Genomic DNA, 22,870 nt, shown 5'->3' with positions numbered 1-22,870 from the left:
TCCCACTTTTTCAAGTTTTGGGATTATAGTTATGAACCATATTATCCTGTTTATCTGTGTATCTATATGTTTCTATTACAGCAGCTTTAATGACATTGTACATTAACTTGATAATACATCTGTATCTTTCTCTAGAAAGTAGAAAAGTCTTAATGGTGAAGGTGTATGTATTGTTTTTCAAAGACCTAATGGAGAAAATAGATATATTAATTGGCTAATAAAGTATCTTTCAATATAACTATCATATTACCACAAAAATAGAGAAGTATTTTTGGAGAATGTAAGAGATTGGCTTAAAGATGGTTTGAATTACATCTGATATGGAAGAGGAAAAAGAATACTTCACGTGTGGCAATGTGGTCTGAGCAAAGGAAAGGAAAGCAAAAGACAAATGGAGCTAGTCAGAAGGCCATATTTATAAGCTGTCCATATAATTAAAAGGGAAAAGTGACTATAAGGCTAAAATGGAATATTTTTTATATTATTGAATAGTTCTTTGAATTAAATTGAGAGCTCATTTGATTCCCTTGAAAGGATAAGAACTGTCTTATGCATCAGTGTTTAGTGAAACACCTTGAGGCATTGGAAGCATTCACCGTGTGCTGCAGTAGAGGATCACCAGAACATTCCAGTGTCAGGCTTGGCCACTAATTTCCTCTGCTACTTCCAACAATGCTTTTGCCTTCCTGGGTCATAAAGAAAATGTGGTTCCATTAGATGTTCTCTGGATGCTCTTCCATCTCTAATCAGGAGTCAAAAATTATTCCAAACAAACATTTTTAATTGAAAATGGATTCTTCTCTCATATAATACATCCTGACCACAGTTTTTCCTCTTCCTCAACTCCTCCTAGATTCTCCCTCTTTCCCATCTCCCCAGAACTATACCCCCTCTATCTCCCATCAAAAAAAGCAGGCCTTCAAGAGACAACCAAACACTACAAAATAAGATACAATAAGACATGGCAAAAGCCTTCATATTGAGACAGGACAAGGCAATCCAACAGGAGGAAAAGAGTCCCAAAAGCAGACAAGAAGGATCAGAGCTACATATACTCCCACTGTTAGGAGTGCCACAAATACACAAAGCTAACAGCCATGACATATATGCAGAGGGCCTGAGCAGATCCATGCAGGCCCTGTGCCTGCTGCTTCAGTTTCTGTGAGCCCCTATTTGCCTTGGTTAGTTGATTGGGAGGGCAATGTTCTCTTGATGTCCTCCATCACCTCTGACTCCTACAATGTTCCTTCACATCTTTCACAGGATTCCCCATGTTGCTGGATAAGGGACCCGATGGAGACCTCCAATTTAGACTCTCTCTGCATAATTCCAAACATTTTTAATTGTCAATTTTTAAATTACTATATAAAGTTTTAAATGCTGTTATGATGTTTTGGAACAGAGTGTGATTTAGTGATCCTCCTTTCCCTCCATCTCTACCACCCTGCTACTACTCTGATCCCCACTTGTAGCTTCCCAACTCCAATCCTTTTTTCCCCTTTCATGAACATCGAATTCTTTTTTTACAGCCTCTTCCAGTAGCTTCCCTTTTACTGAGTAGCTCTGAGATTCCTTTTAATATTCTAATATTTGTTTCATTTTCATTGTTTTGTTTATTGATTTCATTCACCTTATAGTGTGTGGAAACAGTTGTCATCCCTTTTTGATTTTAAAAAAAAATTCAGACAATGTTTTCAGGTCATATTCTTTCTTCTCACATAACTCTTTCCAGATTCTTCCCACTCAATTTCATGTTCTTTGGAAAGAGTAGATTAAAAAAATATCAATTCAAAACAAGAAGCTCATTAAAAGAGTCTGTTTTGTCCTGGACAACTCCTCCTAGATATGGGGCCTGCTGTGGAGTATGGTTTATATCCAGTGGCATTCCATTAGAGAAAACTGTTTTCTCCTTTACGACCAGGCATCCATTTCAAATAGCTTCTTGGATAGGGATGGGATTTTGTGTTCACCTCCCTTTCTCAGGGCTGGACCTTTTTCTGGTTTAAACCTGTGAAGGTCCTGTGCATGCTGTCCCAGTCCCTGTGAGTTCATGTGTATTAGTCCTGTTCTGTCTGGAAGAAGCTAGTTCCTTGGAGCCATCCACCACCACTGGCTCTTTACAGTCTTATACTCTCTTCTGCATAGATCGCTAAAGCCTTGAGAAGAGGGGTTTGATAAAGACATCCTGTTTAAGGCTGAGTGTCCCAAAGTCTCTTGCCCTCTGTCACTGTCCAGACTGTTAACTGTCATTCACTGGAATAAGTTTCTCTCCTGAGGATTAAGCAATGCCTTGATCTATGGGTATAGAAATATGCCATTAGGGATTATTTTATTGCTATGTTCCTTATGTCTCATCCTATGATCATGTCTGGTCTTGGATTCTCATGACATTCTGAGGTGTGACACTATTTGGTTACTCTTTGAGTACAATTTTATACTAGTAGAATACACATTAGAGAAGCAAATTTGATGTTGTGCTAACATATTTATAGTTCTTTCAAAAGTTATCACTGAGTGAGACACTCTTGCTAGAAGCTATCAAGAGATTCTGAGATAGGAGAGAGTATGATGAATAACTTTGTATTTCTAATTTCTAAGCAAGTTGAAGTTTGCATTCTATACCTGCCTGCCTTCTTCCCTTCCTCCTCTCCTTTCCCTTTCTCCTCTCCCTCTCATTTGCCCTCTCCTCTTCTCTTTACTTCTCTCTTTTTCCTTTTTCTTTTTATCTTCCTTCCTTTAATCAGCACATTCTTGACTGGTATCTAACAAATTGCATACACATATTTGCTAGCAACCTTAGAAACATCACCTATCTCACTTAAGTTTTTCAGAAATCTAACCCTACCCACTACTTGAAAACACCCACATAACTTTCTTTCTTTTCTTTTATTCAAGATATGAGAGCTTAGACTAGCCCAGTTGCTGTATTATTCCTGGACCAATAAGAACTGGTTGTCATCCTCAAGTGATTCCTACTGCAATTGAATGCCAAACAGAAACACCTAGTGAGGGGTTAGTGTGTCCTAAACACTGGGTTTACTTTCTAAGAACATAAGATAGATAAGATATACTCTTTCCTAAATACGTTCAATTAAACTAATCAAAATGCATAGATAGACACATAGACACTTAGAAAGTGTTTTAATTACTATGCCATATAGTTGTACTATGTTTATGGCTTTATTATTCAGAGGAGGGTTTTTTATTGATTTTTATTGAGCTCTACATTTTTCTCTGCTCCCCTCCCGGACTCCCCCCTCCTCTTCAACCCTCTCCCAAGGTCCCCATGATCCCAATTTACTCAGGAGATCTAGTATTTTTTCTACTTTCCATGTAGATTAGATCTATGTATGTCTTTTTTAGGGTCCTCAATGTTGTCTAGGTTCTCTGGGATTGTGATTTGTGGGCTGCTTTTCTTTGCTTTATGTTTAGTTTTAAACCAAGCTAATTGGTTTGTCTGTATAAAACTGATTTCTTGTTAATACTCTTTAGCACTTAGTATAAACTTGCCTTGAGACTATATATATAAACATCTTTCTAGAATAAAGCTAAATTTAGAGAGTCAATATCAAACCTTAGCTATTAAAAATTGAGCTGGATCTCAGTACATTTAGCAAAATTAAGCTAGCAGTTTGGAATAATTTAGATAAGCTTCAACGGGCGTTTCATATTATTCTGTTTATGATTAGACCATAAGTTTTTAATTGTGTAGGCAATGCCAATTCAGCCCAATGCATGTTAATTCAATTTATAACTTTCATGTGCCATTTATTTACATAGCCACAGGGCTAACTTCCAATTTACCCTATCCACTAAGAATAGTTAACTGGTTAAGTGTGCCTGAGAGACAGTTACTTGTACTGCTGGTTTTGCCACACTCAGGGACATACAGTTCAGCTTGCTTCTTGAGATCAACAGTGCTTCCCTCTTGGGTTTTTCTTCAGTGGAATCTTGTTACTTTTCTCAGTAGCTTCTTTCAGCACAGCAAAATCCCTGCCTTGGAACAAACTTTCAGCTATATTCTCAGGTTTTTCTATCATTTAGGATCCTTTGTCATCTTTTTAAATGTTTATGTTTAATTACCTTAAAAGATGATATTAAATATCATTATCACATTGTCAGTGTGTTTTAGTAATTAGCTTCCTCCTTATCTCCCTCCCCACACCTTCGCTAATCCTAGCCTCTCCTTTTATCTTCCCCCAAGTCGCTTTTCTTCTTCGGTATCCCCTGTGTCATGTTGTCGAACCCCCTGTTTCTCCTTCATCACCGAATTTTATCCTCTTTTGATCTCCTTTTAGATTTTACTCAACTTATACTCATTTACACACACACACACACAGAGAGAGAGACAGAGACAGAGTCAGAGAGACACAGAGAGAGAGACAGAGAGATACACAGAGAGAGACAGAGAGAGACACACAGAGAGAGATACAGAGACAGAGATATCTTTGTGTTTGTCTTTGTTACCTTATTTTTTCTTAAATGACAACAGAATATCAGAAAGATTAAGCAACTTGCCTAAGATCACACAGATAAGTACAAATGCAACTATGATCCAAATGTAGAACTCTTCTTGACCTCTGTATCTATTTTTCTTACCTACTTAGAAAATTAAGGTTTGTTTTCTATTTTCTTGAAAACACAGTGGTTTGTCCTATCTGTAAAAATTATTTATACTTACCTGCCAAGGTAAACATAATGATCAAGAAGGTGGTCTTTCCAGGGCTAGACTCATCCATTGCACTCCAGATGTGCTGACCCCTGTGATTTCCCCAATGCCAGAAACTCAACTACAGAATTTGTGATTGTGGGCAACTGTATTGGCACTCTTCCCAGCTAGTATAGAAAAGAACAGTCTTCCTTCATAAAACAAGGAACTTATTATAAATAATACTATAGAATATAACTGAAAACCTCAATTGGCAAAAGGAAGGATAGCTAAAAGACAGTAACTACTTGAAATGGAGCAAAATTCAGCCTTAGAAAAGAAGGAACTTTATATGGCATGTGTGCATACTGTAGGCATTATGCGAAGTAAAGTAAACTAGCCACAGAAAGACAAAAACTGCATCATTCCAGTTACACAAATTACCTAAAACAGTTGTATTCACAAGATAGAAAAGCAAAAGGCAGTTGTCAGGGAATGGAGTACAAGCAGCTAATAGTCAACAAACGTGCTGTTTCAATCAAGCAAGAGGAATACATTACATAATTATTTTTGAACACAAAAACATTTATTTTTATTGTATTTATTTCATCAAAAATAGCTTTGCTTTCTTACAAGATACATTTCAAAGGTCATAAGATCCAACTGACAACTGCAGAGATGGCAGAAGCCACTGTGCTGAGCAGAGAGAACTGAGAGCAAGTTTGCTTGCTTCTAAGCATTTGAACTCAAAAATTACCTTTAAAAATAACCTAATTCTGCACTTTGGATCCCAGAAAATTAAGAAATTTTCCAGAAATACACAGGAAATAACAGTTGTCTTAAGTGAAATGTGGAATCTCTACATCACTGATTCTACTTAGTTTAAATAAAACAAAGTTTAAAACCTTTTATACTTGGGAAGAAAATGATTCGTTTATTTAGGTTTTAAAGGCCCAAGAACAAATATTGTCCACATTCAGGAAAAGTCATACTTTCCCAGCAACCCAAGCCTCTTTCTTATAAACTGTGAAAAGTACATTTCAAGCAACTGCTAAGATCTATATGGATGGATAAATAATGAGTCATGGAACCCTAGAGCCATGTGATCAAGCAAGATGGGCACCTGATACAGATGATAAAAAGGAACAAACAATAATAACTTCAGAGCTTAATAAACTTCAAAGCTAATTGTTTCTCCTTGTCTTGGCATTCTCAAATGTAAAACTGGGCTAACAGTGGCATGTACTTTACAGAATTATCTTCAAGCTTATAAAGTGAATGCATATAATTGTGTAGCATATTTTAGAAAGTTCAGTGTACAGAGATACACTACCTGTATACAAGCATGTGTTATCAAAGCTATTTTCATACTATCAAAACTATAAGTGTAACTTTTAAAGGGACCTGTGTACAAGCATGTGTTATCAAAGCTATTTTCATACTATCAAAACCAGAAGTGTAACTTTAAAAGGGGTAAACACAGAGAGGGAGATCTGTGAGCCCTGGCAAGCAGAGCAACTTTTAATCATAATAATTATCACCCAGTTTAGAAAACAGCATAATAGCTAAAACTATCTATCGTGCTGCTTTTAGAAATCCTGACCAAGCCATACATTCTAAACACAGCTAAGATTGCAAACAATTTATGCCCGTGTTCTTTACTGTGACTATAAATCACATATTACATGCTCTCAAGAAAAGAAATAGTCCTGATCTTTACAGATTTATTGAATGATAAATTAGAAGGGACTTTAGAAGTCGTAAAATCTAACCCCATTGTATTGCAAATAAGTAACGGTTTGAGAGAGAGGAAGTGTTTTTTCAAAGATCACTTAATTAATCACCCACCACAAACTGAGGTATGGTTCAGATCTGCTGTCACCTAGTCCTTCAAATTTCCAATCATGGTTTTTCTCCATACTAGATTTCTCTCTCATTTTGAACACACATAATAAAATGATACAGCAAATGGATTAACTCAAGTCTACCAATATTTAAAATGCAGTATATACCAGGACCAGGAGGAAATATAAAACTAATAAAATGTGCTTACTGCTGTTTTTGATAGTGGAACTCATGTAAAACTAATGAGGAGCATTATATTAAGTGACCACAGATGACTATGACAAAGTAATAAATAAAAGTCATCATAAAGGTACAATTATTATAAATGTACAAACAATATGTCATATCACATCCATATCAAGGGAGAGAAATATTAAATCGGGTTACAATGGTCAAGAACAACATTTTCTTTTACTAAAAATAAAAAAGGCACCAGTGCCATTTAATGGAAGATAGCAGCCCGGAGACTATGTAGATTAAAATAATATATAATTTATTTATATATACACATGTCTACAGATTTGTGTCACATCTAAAAACCTGTAAACAAGTAAGTTGGGTCCTTGTGTTCTTATATTTCTGAGTTCTCTTATTTACTTTCTTAATTTATTCTCTTAATTTTTTTAATGTATACAAAGTCTAGCAAGCAAATACTTCCTTATAGGAAAATACCCTTTCCTTTGTAAGAATAAGACCCCTATAAACTTTATTGACTGAACATGAGCCAAGTAAAAGAATTGAATGATTTGAATCGGATTCATATATCCAAGCTGGCAAGTATTGTTCAGTGGGTGCACTTGTACAACCGTCAGTACCTGAGTTCAAACCCCTTGTACCCATGTAAAAACCTAGGCATAGTCACACACACCTATAACCCCAGGACTGGGGGTAGATAGATAAAGGCAGAAGGATTACCTGAGCTTGCTGAGTCAGCTCAGTCAATAAGCCACATCCCCAGGTTCAGTCAGAAACCCTGCCTTAAGGGAATAAAAGCAAAAGCAGAGGGTGATAGAAGATACCTAATATCTTCCTCTGACTCCTATGTATATACCACACATGGCATATGTATATACTACACACAGACAGAGGCAAACACACACAGACACACACACACACACAGAGAGAGAGAGAGAGAGAGAGAGAGAGAGAGAGAGAGAGAGAGAGAGAGAGAGAGAGAGAGAGAGAGAGAGAGAGAGAGAGAGAGATTTGTGAGGTTGCTGGTAGAATACATACATTGGTAAGGGCCTGGGGTTCATACCCAGCACACACACATACACACAAAAATTGCATAATTATTATTTTACTTCAACACCTCCCCTGCATGTGGTTAAAAATGACAATGCCTAATGCTGGCAGACGTTGCTATCAGAAACAAGAGTCTGCAAGTAAATTAAAAGGGAAAGAGGGGCAAGATGTTTGATCACTTAGTACTGAATGCCTGCTATATGCAAAGCAAAGAATTCAAAAGGAAATGAAATTGACTCACAATTGTGAACTTGAAGAAAAAATCTACACCATGTCCTAGACAATATGACACTTACTCATTTGTGCATATAGATTATAATTGCACAACCACAACAAAAACGAATAACTGCTTAGTATGCTAAATGTGAAAGATTACACTTCTCACATATGCATTTTATGAACTTGTAAGCTTTCTTTTTGCTGCAGTCTAAGGAGAAACTCTGGTCTTTTTAAACAAAAATTTATGACAGTGCTGAAATTTTCTTTCTAGGTCAGATGGGCAGAATCGCATAACTTCATAATCAGAAATATTTTATACATTTAACATGCATTTAGTGAAACTTTATCAGTGTTTTAAGACATGGGAGAAGCAAATGAAAAAACAGTTACTGCCTGATTAACAAAATTGAAGAGCCAACTTGAGTAATATTCAATCAGCACCAGACACTTGACCAGACTATAGCAGGTTCTAAAGGTTGACTCCTTACCTCGAGAAAGGAGGACAATGGAAGAAGAAGATAGTAGAAATACCTCGAAAGAAATGGTTGCTGAAGTACAGGGTGAACACATTTTATATCTTTGAATTTCCTTTATTTTTCTCTTTTTACTTCCATTTCTTTGTCAGAAGATTTCCTTTGGAAAGTTCCAGCCTGCATCTATTTTACAAAAACAAACTGGAACAAGGTGTTTATTTTATTAACACTGGGACCACACATAAAGAAAAAGTGGCATTCTCTAGGGGAATCTTTCTAGCAGACAAGAAAGTCACCATAACACAACAAAAATTGAAAAGTGTCAGGTTGCTACTGCCTCAGGAAAGCCTTTCTGTATTCATTTCTGACATACATGTTGTATCTGTTTGATTCATAACAGTAATTTTTGAAAGGACACACACACACACCTTAAAGTTTAAGTATCCAAGCTTCTAAAACTATTGCTCTCCAGAAGTATATATGTGAAATTAGTGGCCCAAACCAAGTACTTTGTTGAGTCTTTTGAGTCTGGGGATCTAGTTCAAGCCACATTATCCACTCTTCTTTTAAACAAAATTGTGCTCCAAGCAAATTAAGAAAATCTTTTTTAATATTCTAATTCCTATTCCTAGAAAACTAAGTCCTTGGGTGAGATTTTCCAAATTATTTCCTATTTAAGCTCTATAATTAAATATGTATAGAAAAATATGATTTCCTAGAAAGAAATATTTTAAAATGTTATGTTCATCTTTGGATGCAAAAACTGAATGCATACATCAGCAAACATCTGTGACTACTCATGGTCCCTATTCCAAGTCTCCCTTCCCTTGGGAATGTAAAAAAGGATGAAGGGAAAGCAAGGAGGCATGGAAGCCAATGGGCAGCCCTAAATCTGTCAGCATAGCTTTGATGTGCTATCACACTCTGGACCTGCACTTAAGGCTGCTAAGTTCCCATGACCCTTCCGGGCTGCTCCTGAGGTCACTAACTCTTTTCTGTAATTTATGATTTCAGTTTGAGCGTACTCTGACGTTACAACGTAAGAACAGGGGCTGCAATAAGAAGGAAACTTTGTGGAGGTACTACGGTGCCAGAAAGAGGTATGACTCCGGTTTCAGAATGAACTCGGTTTTTTTCAATGTGCAATTTTCTTAAGGAAGTTATGTTCCTCATCATCTGTATTGAAATAAAGTCGGCACCATTTGTGCTTACTGCTTCCTTTCATTAATCAATCCGTGATTCATTTGCTTTGTGCTAAAGTGACTTTTACTAGACTTACTACAACCTCTCCAAACAACTGAGTTATTACTCCTTAGCACCCACTTCCTTTCCCAACTGTGAGCTGTTTGAAGGCAGGACAGGCTTCCAAAGGAACTCTCGGTGTCCATCTCCTAGGGGTCACATCATTAGGAAAATCACAGTAAATTATGCAAAACCTAATTAAGTGTTGCACAGACATTTTATGTCATTATATTTCAAATGGCTACTTTACACTAAGTGATTTCTACCCCTCTAAAAGTTAGTCCTTGTTTGAAAATTCTATAATTTTCTTTTCATGGCTTAATATAAATAATAGGTTTCTGTGTAAATAAAGATTCAAACCCGAATACTGAAATTTATAAGGAAGTCCCTTCTGTTTCAAAGAGCTCTGCTGGTTGTTAGTGGAATTAGATAGCATTCATGTCTTTGTGTTCTTTTTCATTGTTATTTATTAGCTCTATTTGGCATCTTTTGTTCAAGCAGCAGAGAACTTCAAATTTATTTGTACTGTGCAATGGATGAAGAAATATTTGTATGTCAACAGTATGGGTATTTTTAACCCTTAAAATTAAGCTTTATAATTTAGTTTCTTAGTACTTTAGGAAGCAGTTTATTTACATCAGCATCTTGAGTCCCCAAAGTTGAAAATACTTTAAATTATAGTGCCATGAAATGATCACTCTAAGTGGTTTCAAACGAATAATTATGCTTTCAAATGGTAAGGTTTCTATCATTCCAATTAACATTGGACATTTATGGACAAAGAAGATGAGTAACTGGTCTTGTATAAAGTGCTGCCTTATTTATCAACCAGACTCCAGAAGAGAAGATAACACATCACTGATGTGCAAGACAGACTGAAAATTCTCCAGGAGTTCTACAAGGATAGAACTTTCTTTGGAAGGAAAATGAAAGAAGGCATAGTTAAGAAGGTACAATTCAATCTGAACCATGAAATAGAAAGGGCATGAGATGGTGGATGTGATTTTGATTTGGTCTGTTTACTGCTTTTGAGCCAAGGTCTCCCTATGTGGCCCAAGCTGATTCCAAATCCATCATCTTCCTGCCTCAGCTTTCCCAGTGTGGGGATTACAGAAATGTACCACCAAGGTGGGCTTGAGACAACTGTTAACCTACTTTCTAGTGGAAGTCAGTTCACAGTATATACAGATATCAAATCATCATGAAGTCATTAGTAATTATTTCATGGTAACAATATCAGATCTGCTGTATATCATATTATAGAAACCTATTTAAAAGCATGCTACATTGATTTCTAAAATGTTGTGAATAAAACTAAAAGGGAAAAAGCTATATCAAAAAATCTCAATAGCACCATCTAGTGCCTCATGGCATAAAATGGCTCAGTTTGCCTAAAATGGTATGAACAAAAATGTTCGGATTAATTTGGGGAAGTTTCCCTTCTTTTACCTGAATTCAGAAAACCAATACAAAAAGAAACCTGGAGCACAAGTTGAAAACTAAAGCTGACGTTAGGAATAGTGGGCTGATTTTTCTCTATAACCTTAGAATTATTCCGCTTCATTTTTAAAAATGTTATATCAATAGCTCTTGTTGAAAGTGGCGTTATAAAGGCTAGAAAAATATAAATAGCTGGAATTGCAAGATGGATGGCTGACACATCATGAACAGCAGATAAAACTGTTCCTGGCTGGAAGCCTGGCAAGTTCTATCCCACCTGCAACAACCACCAGAGATGTCTGCTTCCATATTCCTGCTATGTTGACAAGATCGATCCTAATCCACACTAGCAGTTCTTCAACTCTTTTTTTAATATTTGTTTGTTTATTTATTTATTTATTTATTATGTATACAATATTCTGTCTGTGTGTATGCCTGCAGGCCAGAAGAGGGCACTAGACCCCATTACAGATGGTTGTGAGCCACCATGGTGTTGCTGGGAATTGAACTCAGGACCTTTGGAAGAGCAGGCAGTGCTCTTAACCTCTGAGCCATCTCTCCAGCCCCCAGTTCTTCAACTCTTAAGCATTCTCTGAGACACCTTGTTTACCAGGGCGCGAGAGATAAAGAAAAGTCAACAAATCAATAAGAGACTAGGTATTGAACTGCTTCCACTTTGAAAAGGAAGTGACAAGATCTGTAGAACCCTGAAGAAATGACTATATGCTTTCTCATCCCTCGTTGTTTCTAATCAGAGGCTGTTAGCTGTCATAATGAACCTGGATAGACCAAATACTAATCTTTTGCTATGAAAGAACTGAGTATGGCTAAGCTCAAAGCTTTGAGTACAGGTCTGAGAAGAGAACGGGAATGAACAGCTACAACTATTTCCTCACCCAACAAGTACATTCTGACTTACTATGCCATATCTTTCCTCAGAGCCTTACACTATGGCACAGCTTTTTTTCAACTATGGATTTCACCTCTCTGGTACTTTATTGTCATTGTTATTATAACTATGTGGCCACTAGATTTCTCCTGATGTGATGTTCTATGGTTCTAAATAGAGTTAATCCCAAATTAAGAATCTCTCCTGCAGGAGTGAGTTTCATCAACATGAATTAGATTGTTTTCCCTGGGTATGACCTACATCCAGAAGATGTGAAGAGTTTTCTTTTATGGAAAAGCAAGAATTGTTGTGCAGATTTTAGCCACTTACTAAACTTACAGCTCTTATAAAGCAACACAATAATAATTAGATGATGATGATGATTGATGATGATACATACATACACACACACACACCCATAAATAAAACGAGTATATTTAAAGTTTTTTTCTCTAAGTGAGAAATCATAAATTTATTCAAGGGCAATTTTATGGAATAGTACTGGAACAGTACATTCTACAATATGAGGGAGATATTTTACTTAGGTCTTGGGAATTAAGAAGAATTCTATTAGAAAAATATAAACGAGAAAAGAGGAAAAAAGTTTTCTTCAGGTCTGGAAGACCCAGACCTTCCTCCTGGGGGCAAAGTTCAAGTGACTCTCTCCTCATTACCTGACAACAATTGCTTCCAGCTGTGGTGGATGTGCATGTGAGCAGCACTAATTGGACTCAGTGAGTTATTTTTTAAAAGGAGAGAAAGAAAGAAGATGAAATTGGGAGGGAGAGACGCTGGGAGGGGCTTGGATGGCAAGGCAGAGGCTGGGCATGATCAAAATACACATTGTGTATATGTATGAAATTTTCAAAAAATAATAAAAATCTATTTACTATTTTAATTACACATAAAATTATAGTGGCACTATGAAATTAATTAGCATGCACCATGATTTGAAAAGCTAGTTTAATTGACAAGATATTTTCATATGTTATAGGCACCAAGCAGACATTCCTGGAGAACATGGATGAAGCTGAAAATCTGACAATATCTTCTGCCAGTAATAACACATGCCATGACACTATCGACGAGTTCCGCAATCAAGTGTACTCCACAATGTACTCTATGATCTCTGTTGTGGGTTTCTTTGGCAACAGCTTCGTACTCTATGTCCTCCTAAAAACGTATCATGAGAAATCAGCCTTCCAAGTATACATGATTAATCTAGCCATAGCAGATCTACTGTGTGTGTGTACATTGCCTCTCCGTGTGGTCTATTATGTGCACAAAGGCAAGTGGTTCTTTGGTGACTTTTTGTGCCGCCTCACCACATATGCCTTGTATGTTAACCTCTATTGTAGCATCTTCTTTATGACAGCCATGAGCTTTTTCCGGTGTGTTGCTATTGTTTTTCCTGTCCAGAACATTCATTTGGTTACACAGAAAAAAGCCAGGTTTGTGTCTATTGGAATTTGGATTTTTGTGATCTTGACTAGTTCTCCATTTTTAATGTCCAAATCTTACCAAGATGAGAAAAACAATACTAAATGCTTTGAGCCCCCACAGGACAAGCAAACTAAAAAATATGTTTTGGTCTTGCACTATGTGTCCTTATTCGTTGGCTTCATCATCCCTTTTGCCATCATCGTTGTCTGTTACACAATGATCATTCTGACATTGCTAAAAAATTCAATGAAGAAAAATCTTCCAAGTCGTAGAAAGGCTATAGGAATGATCGTAGTTGTGACAGCTGCCTTTTTAATTAGCTTCATGCCATATCATATTCAACGAACTATCCACCTTTACTTTTTACACAGTGAAACTAGACCCTGTGATTCTGTCTTGAGGATGCAGAAGTCAGTGGTCATAACCTTATCTCTAGCTGCATCCAATTGTTGCTTTGACCCTCTGCTATATTTCTTCTCAGGTGGAAACTTTAGGAGAAGACTATCTACATTTAGAAAGCATTCTTTTTCCAGTATGACTTACATACCCAAGAAGAAAGCTTCCTTGCCAGAGAAAGGAGAAGAAATATGTAAAGAATAATTCAAACCTATCTCCAGTGCAGAACAATGAAAAGAATTTCCCTAACAAGTATTTTCTTAAATTGCAATTAAAAAATAAAGTTTCCAATTAATAATTTACAAATTATTAAATGTATCTCATTTATAAATCCTATCATTTGATATTTTAAGAGTTCAAAATTCAGTTTATCACTGTGACCTAAGCCATAGATTTTTTTTTACTATTCCCCAGAAGGTAGAAAATATTTGAGTTTCTGACCTATAAAACTGAATATGAAATCAAGATATTTTCTTTTTAAATAAAGGGCTAATAAAGGATATGAAATAGAATTTGAACCCAGCTTATAAATATAGCTTTAAAATTAGCAAAGAGTCATCAGTCATCCTAACTTGTTCTTTTGCATGCATGCCATCAGATGAGACCTGGAGATGACCCAGAAGCTACAGAAATGTAAGATCAGCCTATTTCTTTGTAGTACTGACTAGCGAGGCAAAGCAGGGCCCTATATTCCAGAAGAGAATGTTCAAGTACTAGAACAGACCAGGATTCAGCCAAATAACTCTACAGGCTGCGTGCAGTTTACAATCTGGAAACCAAGGAAGATAAATATGATAAAAAGCCAGCTTGTCTCCAATTCTCTTCTGTCCTTGCTTGACTCAAGCCTCCAAAAGAGAATGGGGTTTTTCTTGCTTATTGAGGTTCCTATTATGAATTCAATCCTAACTCAAAATATTGGATTAATGAATAAAACAACTGACATTGCTATATATGAACAGAAACAATTAAAGTTTCTCTGAAGAAAAGGAAAGAGATCTACCTTTCTACAGGAGTTTTGTTCTGATCAAAATTTACTATATAAGATAGAAGAAAATTTGAATAGATATCATTCTCTCAAGAAGGGCACTTATGTATATGTATTAAATATATGTAATCTATCTTGTTCTATGTTATGCATTTATAGTTAGTTAATTATGAGATTTATTGTTGTTTATACTATCTGCTTTTTTATTAGCATGTTGAAAGCAATATCATTTATTTGCAGTGATTTTTATATTATAGTGGAAGCTTTGTTCTTAAAACACACCATTGGAAACAGCTTGGTTGTGACTAAAATATGATATTTATTGGCAAAGTTTTGCTGAGGTTCATTCTGTTCTTAACTCTGAGTTTCAAAAGTCACAATAACTCAGAAGAAATAAATGATAATAGAGACAGAAAAAAGGAAAACCGTGAATGGAGTTCTGTTTTCATCTGCCACATGGGAGCCATTTCTGTTTCACTTCTACTGCTTCACTCTTTTGGGAAATAACAAAAGGACATAATGAAGAAAGACTCCTAGGAAACAGAAATAACTGGAACTCTGTTGAATATATCCGAAACCTGGTAGTACCTATTACTTTTGCTCTATATTATTTCCTTTTGCTTGAGACACATATCAAATACATTTATCATAAGAAAAAAGGTCTCATTTTCTATATTTCTGTTTTGGGACAATCAGCATAGTGTGTTAGAAGGGCACAATACTGGCAGATAGAACACCTGCATGCTAACCTGGCCTCTATTAATAATTATGTAAATGCAGAATCTCAATTCCTCAACTGTAGGATGAGAATGATACTTGCCTTTCTTGTGAGAATTTTCAGGATTGAAATACAATTAGACATGGTAAAATTTTAACCTAAAATATATAGTAAGGTATCATTTTAAAATATTTAGAAGGGAGCTTTTAAATATGCTTATTCATATTTATTGTATTAGTTCTCAATTTTGAAAGAATTAGAGAATATAACCACAGTTAAATTCTATTGCATATAAATAATTGTGTTGCTTATCTATTCTTACATCCAAGCTTTTGTCTATGTTAGCATTTTCACTCACATACATATCCATGCATACAGGACAGATATACCACAGAACCTTCAGTCCCCTGCAAACTCACAATGAATGTATTGTTCTTTCATGAATTACATCTTTTTAACCTACATCATGCAACTCACTTCTTATTACTTTTCACAGTTTTCTCCATGTGTGTTAGTATTTTATCCCAAAGTGAAGTACTCCATGTAGAATTATCAATTCTGAGGTTACAAATTACATCATTACATGGAGGTATCTAACATTTAATGACCTATCCATATTATACTCTGATTTTAGGGGGTTTTTATTTTGTTTTGCTTTTTTGTTGGGAAGGTTGTTTGTTTGTTTGTTAGCCAAACAGGACCATAAATTTATTGGGGAATGCACACTCACACACTCACAACATCACATGACAATGGCACAGTTACTCAGGACATCAAGGTGGCCTCTTCCATCAAAGAAGGACCCAATAGGTTACAGGCTCCTTTCATGCAACCTAGACCCTGCTGGGTCTTTCCTCTGGGGCAATGGAGGAAGGAAGGGTGTTGCTGGGGTGACCCTCAAACCTGGTGGGGGTGAGTAAGCAGGTTAGTACAGCAGACCTGGCTGAGTGGAGGCCACCTCACTCCAGGGACTGCAGCTTCAGTAACTGCTTCAATGCTCATCTCTCAGATTTCACCTGCCAGGAGCATCTCATCTACCATTGTGTAAACCTTGTAGAAGTTGAAAACCAGGTCAAGTTCACAGAAATTGTGGAAATATTCATTTAGCACTTCCACAAAGTTGTAGATGGTTTCAAGATAGACCAGAATTTTGTCCTTGATGACCACACAGATATAGAAGTAGAGTCTAGTGTAGTGTAGGTAAATGATCTTGAAGTTCCAGAACTCCACAAAGTTAGTGTGCTTGGCATCCCTAACAGTGACCAAGGCATGTATCTCTTCAATCAAATTCTGTTTCTCATCATCATCAAACAACATGTACCACTTGGCCAAACGCATCTTGCCACTTGGTTCTAGATGAGAATGAAGTGAATGACGGTGACTCCTGTCACTGTATTCTGTTTTAAATGCTTCACCTGTATAAATATATTAATACATATGCCCTTTAGAGTAAGTATTTTTACCATCCTCATTGTGCCAGCAAGTTTCAGAACCAAGGTTCAACACAATGCATTTTTTTTGGAAGAATCTGTTTTTAATTTGCTAAATATCTGTGCAACCATTTTCAGGTACAAAGTTTCAGGTATACATTACAAATAGGTATATATGACAAATAGGTGTACATAACAAATCTCTAGAAGAGATTTACTATACAAAATTATGCCTTGCATTAGCAATATCTCTGTGCCTTTAATTTTTGTAATAGGACAGATATGTTATGCCCTTACAAAAAACATATGAGAAATAAGTGATAGACAAAAAGGGAGAAAGATGATGATGATGATAATGATGGATAGATGATGCATTAAAGTATAGCATTTAAATATACAAATTAGATGAACACATGCCTGTGATTTCGTCAGAAGAATGTTATGAGAATATTATATAATAAATTAGAATATTTAAATTAGAAGGAGTTTCATATTTGCAAACCTTAATGGCAAAATAATAATAGCCTATAGCATTAATATTCCACAGTCTTCACAGACATCCCTTTTGTCACCAGCAGCCCTGTTAAATCTCATAAACTAGCAAGATTAGCTCTCATTATACATTGAACTTTTTATTTCATTCATCAAGTATCACTTCTGTATCCTCAAAAACATTTCTGATCTTAAGCAAATGTTCTCTATTTTAGTTTTCAGAATAAACATATTTGGTTTTGTGTGTTCCTCTTAGACTGTAAGCTGGTTTTTCTTGGCTATAAATTTTCCTGGGTTTGCAGAAGAGTAAAATGATTATGCAATGATAATTTTAATTGGCCTTTAAGGGTAATAAATGTATCTTTCAATAACTTTCTCTTACTAAAACATCAGTGACCCCAAATGTAGAAAAACTAAACACTTGAAAGGTCAGATTAGTATCACAATAATATAAACTTAAGGGATACATTCTAGTAAATGTCATCACACTAGCCAGTAGGAAAATATTCTATTCTGCTTCATATGTATAACCTGGGTTTGATTGGCTTTGCCTGATACAAGGATAGAAAGGCGTTCTTTGACACATCCCAAAGCTCTCTGTTACTCTAGAAAAAAATGAAAGACAAATAATTTCTCGATCTTTCAGCGAAGATCAAGTATAAAAACAAAAGATGATTCCTAACTGCTCCTTTATTTGCTCATTGTTTAACTTTTCTCTGCATTATGTAGTTCCCCTTTATATAATTTCATTATATAGTGCCCCTTTATATAATTCCTTCCATCATCCCTGCTAACACATAAAAATACATTTCTATCATAATTTAAAAAGATATTACCTAAATTTTTTATCAAACTGATTTGTTTAATATACCTTCTCAAGCTATATTTAATGGAGAAGTGGTTGCAGGCTTCCACATATAACAAAGAATCTATCTGCAAGTGAAACGCACAGGCAAAGGAAAAATCAGTTTTTCCAACGGGGTCTCACTTCATATATTACCAACTAATTAACATGTCTAGGAGTAGTTGATCAACTTAAACTTGATGACATTTCTGTAGACTTCTTGTCTCATTTTGCTTTGTTAGAGTATCTTTTGTCAAAATGGTCTTTTGCTTATTATGATTTCTGTCTTTTTGTTCTGTTTTGTGTGTGTGTGTGTTGAATTTTTGGTTTTGTTTGTTTTCGGGAGGATGTTTGTTTTTTTGTTTTTCGAGTTTTGTGTTTTGTTTTGTTTGTTTTATAAACAGGGTTTATCTATGTAACAGCCAGGGCTGTCCTTAAACTCACTTAGTTTTGAATTTACAGAGACCTGCCAGCCTCTGCCTCCTGAGTACCAGTATTAAAGGCATACACCACCACACCCAGCTTTCTTTCTGTTTTTGTTTGTTTGTTTGTTTGTTTTTTGTTTTTATTTTTTAAGAGCAATAAAAAGAATATAAATTGGGTGGGAAGAGAGCTGAGAAGGACCTGGGAGGTGTTGAGAGAGATGAAAATATGATCAAAATATGTTGTATTTTTCAATAAAAATACATTAAATTTGTATCCCAAGTACCTGATTTTATAGTTTCTCCTAATACCTAGTCAGTTTATCTAGAAAATTCATTGCATGCCATTAGCACTGTCTTGGAAATTTAATATTTAATACAGCCTAACTGTCCTGATAGAAAATTGTCTTTTAATGTAGAAAGTTGTATTGTTGAATATTGAATGGGAAAAGTTAACATCTGTTATTGTTCAGTTTTACTGCACAAAGCAAAATAAAAATTACCATATCATTTCCTGAACATCAATGACTATGTGGATTTCATGTTTTTGTTTTTAATATTCTTAGCTGGGCAGACATTACCAATAAGTATTTTAAAATATCATTAACAGAAATAAGGTCTCCCATTCCATAAATAGCAGATTCTACTTTCTACAACTTTGAGAAAGACTAATGAAAATTATTATCTAATTATAATTTCCTTTTGAAAATAGCTTCAAAAAATAACAATAAAAATGTTTCATTTTTCCAGGGTGAAGATTATAACTTGCAAGGAGATTTGGTTCTTTTTAATGTTCATTATTCTGGGATTTAGATGCTAAACTTCTATTTTATTGTTTTTCTTAAACTTTTATATGTGTATATTTTCCTGTTTTTTAGTTATTTCTTTGATTTTTTTGATGTTAGAATTACACCATTTCCCCTATCCATTTCCTTCCTCCAAACCTTCCTGAATATTTCTCCTTGCTCTCTTTCAAATCATGGCCTCTTATTTTCATTATGTGTTTTTATATACATACATATATAAATACATGGGTGTATATATAATGTGTATATGATATATACATATACATATACATACACATATACATACACATATACATATACATATGTATTCCTAAATATATGAATACAATCTGATCAGTACGTATAATGTCACTTGTATGTATGTATGTTTTCAGGCCTGATCATTTGGTATTAGATACCCAATTGGTATGCTCTTCCCCGGGGAAGACTTTTCTCCCATTCTCAACATTCCTTAGTAGCTGATATGGTTGAGGCCTCACATGGGCCTTATCATGTCTATTGTTGTTATCCTTGTTCAGCTCATGTTCTAACATTCTTAGAAGACATAATTTCACAGGAAACTCCCTTACCTTACATTTTTTCTGTCCCCTATTCCACAGAGTCCCCTGAGCCTTGGGTGTGGGAGTTGCTTTACAGCTCTGCATTTTGTTTGACTGTGGTTTTCTTTAACAGTCTCTATCTGTTGCAAAAAGAAGTGTCCTTGATGAAAGGTAAGCACTACATTTATTTGTGGATATAAGCACAAATATTGAGCATATAGTTAAGGATTATGCTGGCTTAGTAAAGTGATGAGTTCAGCAGCCCTGGGTAGCTGACTATGTTTCCAGCAGCTGACATTATTTCCCTCTTGTTGAGCAGGACTTAAATCCAATTAGACACCTGTTTGTTGCCACCAAGGTATGTGTGACACTACTGTACCCTTAGAGCTAAAATGTCATACTGGTTATTGTTTGGTTCATAGGCATAAAAGCTACATAAAACTGTAGGCTACTTCCCTCGTTTGGAAGGGCATCATGAAAGCTAGTCCTCAGAGAAGAGGGTTCTACAGCTGAAGTGCATGGTGTCTTTGAAATAAAGACTTTTCCTCTATCTCTAGGGATAACCAAGAACAATAACAATAACCCCTGTAATGTTTTGGGAATCTCATGAACAACCCTGATCAAGAACTCAAAAGAGCAAGTGGTTAGTGCTTGTGGTTGATGTTTTGTTAGATGATCTTTGGCTCTTGGTGTAAGGAATGTCGGCCCCCTCAGAGTCAGTACAGGACACACTTTATTTCAAAATCTTGGCCAAAAGGAGATTTATTACCCTGGGGTGGCAAGCAGCAGGGGAGGCTTCAAAGACTGACGGTAAGCAGCATCAACAGCAAGAAGCAAGCAAGCAGGTGTGTTTTTGCAGGGTAAGACTTTTAAGAGAAAAAGGGGGAGTCTGTGCTAGGGTGAGTTGGTAAAACCTCATTGGACATATTAGCCAAATAATGAATTTTTATTGTTGATCCTCAGTGTTTTGTCTCAGGAATGAGTCAGTGACGGAATAAGGGAATGGACTTTGTTGGCTAGTTTTAGGAATGTAATCTAATAGTTTAGCAAGGGGGAGAAGGGTAAAAAAACAAAACCTGTTCACACCATATTTGCCATGCTTGGGCTTGTATTCACCATGCTTGGACCTGTTAGAGTCCTTCACTTGGAGGGAGCTTTCTCAGCACAGATGGGGAATTTTCATTTAAACTCTATATGTATGCTAATACACAGAATTATATGCATTATGTTTTTTAACATTTATAGTTTCTGCAGTTACTCCAGGATATGTATTCACATCTCAGTATTTGTCATGTGTTATTTTTCTTTTTCGGTCTGTATTGCCACACTCAATATTGTATTTTCTAGTTTCATCCTTTTAACTTTAAAGTTTATGATGCCATTTTATTTAGAGTTGAATAGTATTCCATAGTGTATATGTACCATATTTTCAGGACTTATTGTCTCAGTTAGGGTTTTTATTGCTGTGAAGAGATATCATGACCCAGCAACTCTTATAAAGGAAAACACTTAATTGGGGCTAGCTTACAGTCCAGAGGTTTAGTCCATTATCATCATGGCAGGTGGCATGCAGGCATATGTGATATTGGAGAAGGAGCTAGGAGCTCTATATCTTGATCTTCAGGCAGCAAAATGACACTGCTGCCCCATACTGGGCATAGCTAGAGCATAGGAGACCTCAAAGTCATCCTCCACAGTGACACCACTTCCTCCAACAAGGCCACACCCAATAGTACCACTCCCTAGTGACTAAGCATTAAAACACATGAGTCTAAGGGAGCCATACCTACTCAAACCACCATACCCATTCATCAGTAAAAGGACACATAGATTGTTTTCATTTCTTGGCTATTGTGAATAGAGCAGCAATGAACATTGCTGAGCAAGTATCTGTGGAATAAGGTGTCAAGTCCTGTGGACAAAGTTCAAGACGTGATATATATTTACTTTTAGTTGTGTTTTTGTTGTTTGTTAGTTTGTTTGTTTGATGATTCTCCACACTGGTTCCCACACACACCAGATTATATAATATCCAAACTGAGTTAGGGCACAATTAGAGAATTGCATGCCAAATTTCATGATGTGTAATAGGAAGGTTGTCACTTGTTCATTCCCGTCCACTTACCCTTGAAGTAATCACACTGAAACCATATTAATTAAATCACTGCTTGGCCCATTAGTTCTAGCTTCTTAATGGATGACTGTTACTTATTAATTTAACCCATTTCTATTAATCTGTGCATCGCCACGTGGCTGTGGTTTACCAGCTAAAGTTCCAGCATTTGTCTCCGGTGAACCTACATGGTGTCTCTGTTGCTCCACCCTTCTTTCTCCCAGCATTCAGTTTAGTTTTTTTTGCCTACCTACTGTCTGCCCTGCTATAGGTCCAAAGCAGTTTCTTTATTCATTAATGGTATTCACAGCATACAAAGGGAAATCACACATCAATGATGAGCACATATGACAAAATTATCAATAAATACTTGCAAATAGAAATCAAAAATACAATGCCAGGTGGAGGTGTTGCATACCTTTAATCCTAACACTTGGGAGGGATAGGCAGGTGGCTTTCTGTGAATTTGAGACCAGCCTCACTTATAGAATGATTTTCAGGACAGCCAAGGCTACACAGAGAAAATATGCCTCAAAATACCCCCTTTCAAAAGAAGAAATAAAAATATGTTATGGTGATCAAAAACTATGTCTAATATGTTTTCATTAGAGTGGTGCAATGTAGGTCCACCATATATATGGCAATCACTACATTATAAGACAGACATAGTCAAGGATGGAA

The 22,870-nt window shown here is 35.9% G+C and overlaps 2 protein-coding genes and 1 non-coding gene across 3 annotated transcripts; 2 read left to right on the top strand and 1 right to left on the bottom strand.

Annotated features, from left to right (window-relative positions):
- Positions 1–4,673: 4,673 nt before the first annotated feature.
- LOC119805658 lies at positions 4,674–4,836 on the top strand. The gene has a single exon (XR_005283966.1). It is a non-coding gene; the product is annotated as a U1 spliceosomal RNA (small nuclear RNA).
- Positions 4,837–9,441: 4,605 nt separating this feature from the next.
- Cysltr1 (cysteinyl leukotriene receptor 1) lies at positions 9,442–18,645 on the top strand. The gene is made up of 2 exons (XM_038316556.1): positions 9,442–9,530; positions 12,996–18,645. The coding sequence occupies exon 2, from the start codon at positions 13,022–13,024 to the stop codon at positions 14,042–14,044; it is 1,023 nt and encodes a 340-aa protein (XP_038172484.1). The 5' UTR covers positions 9,442–9,530; positions 12,996–13,021; the 3' UTR covers positions 14,045–18,645.
- On the bottom strand, positions 16,549–16,881 carry LOC119804826 (AP-2 complex subunit sigma-like). The gene has a single exon (XM_038316557.1). It carries the CDS (start codon positions 16,879–16,881, stop codon positions 16,549–16,551), a length of 333 nt encoding a protein of 110 aa, XP_038172485.1.
- Positions 18,646–22,870: the final 4,225 nt, after the last annotated feature.

This window comes from Arvicola amphibius, chromosome X (assembly GCF_903992535.2).
Source record: "Arvicola amphibius chromosome X, mArvAmp1.2, whole genome shotgun sequence".
Lineage (NCBI taxonomy): Eukaryota > Metazoa > Chordata > Mammalia > Rodentia > Cricetidae > Arvicola > Arvicola amphibius.
This window is presented reverse-complemented; position numbering and strand designations above follow the sequence as displayed.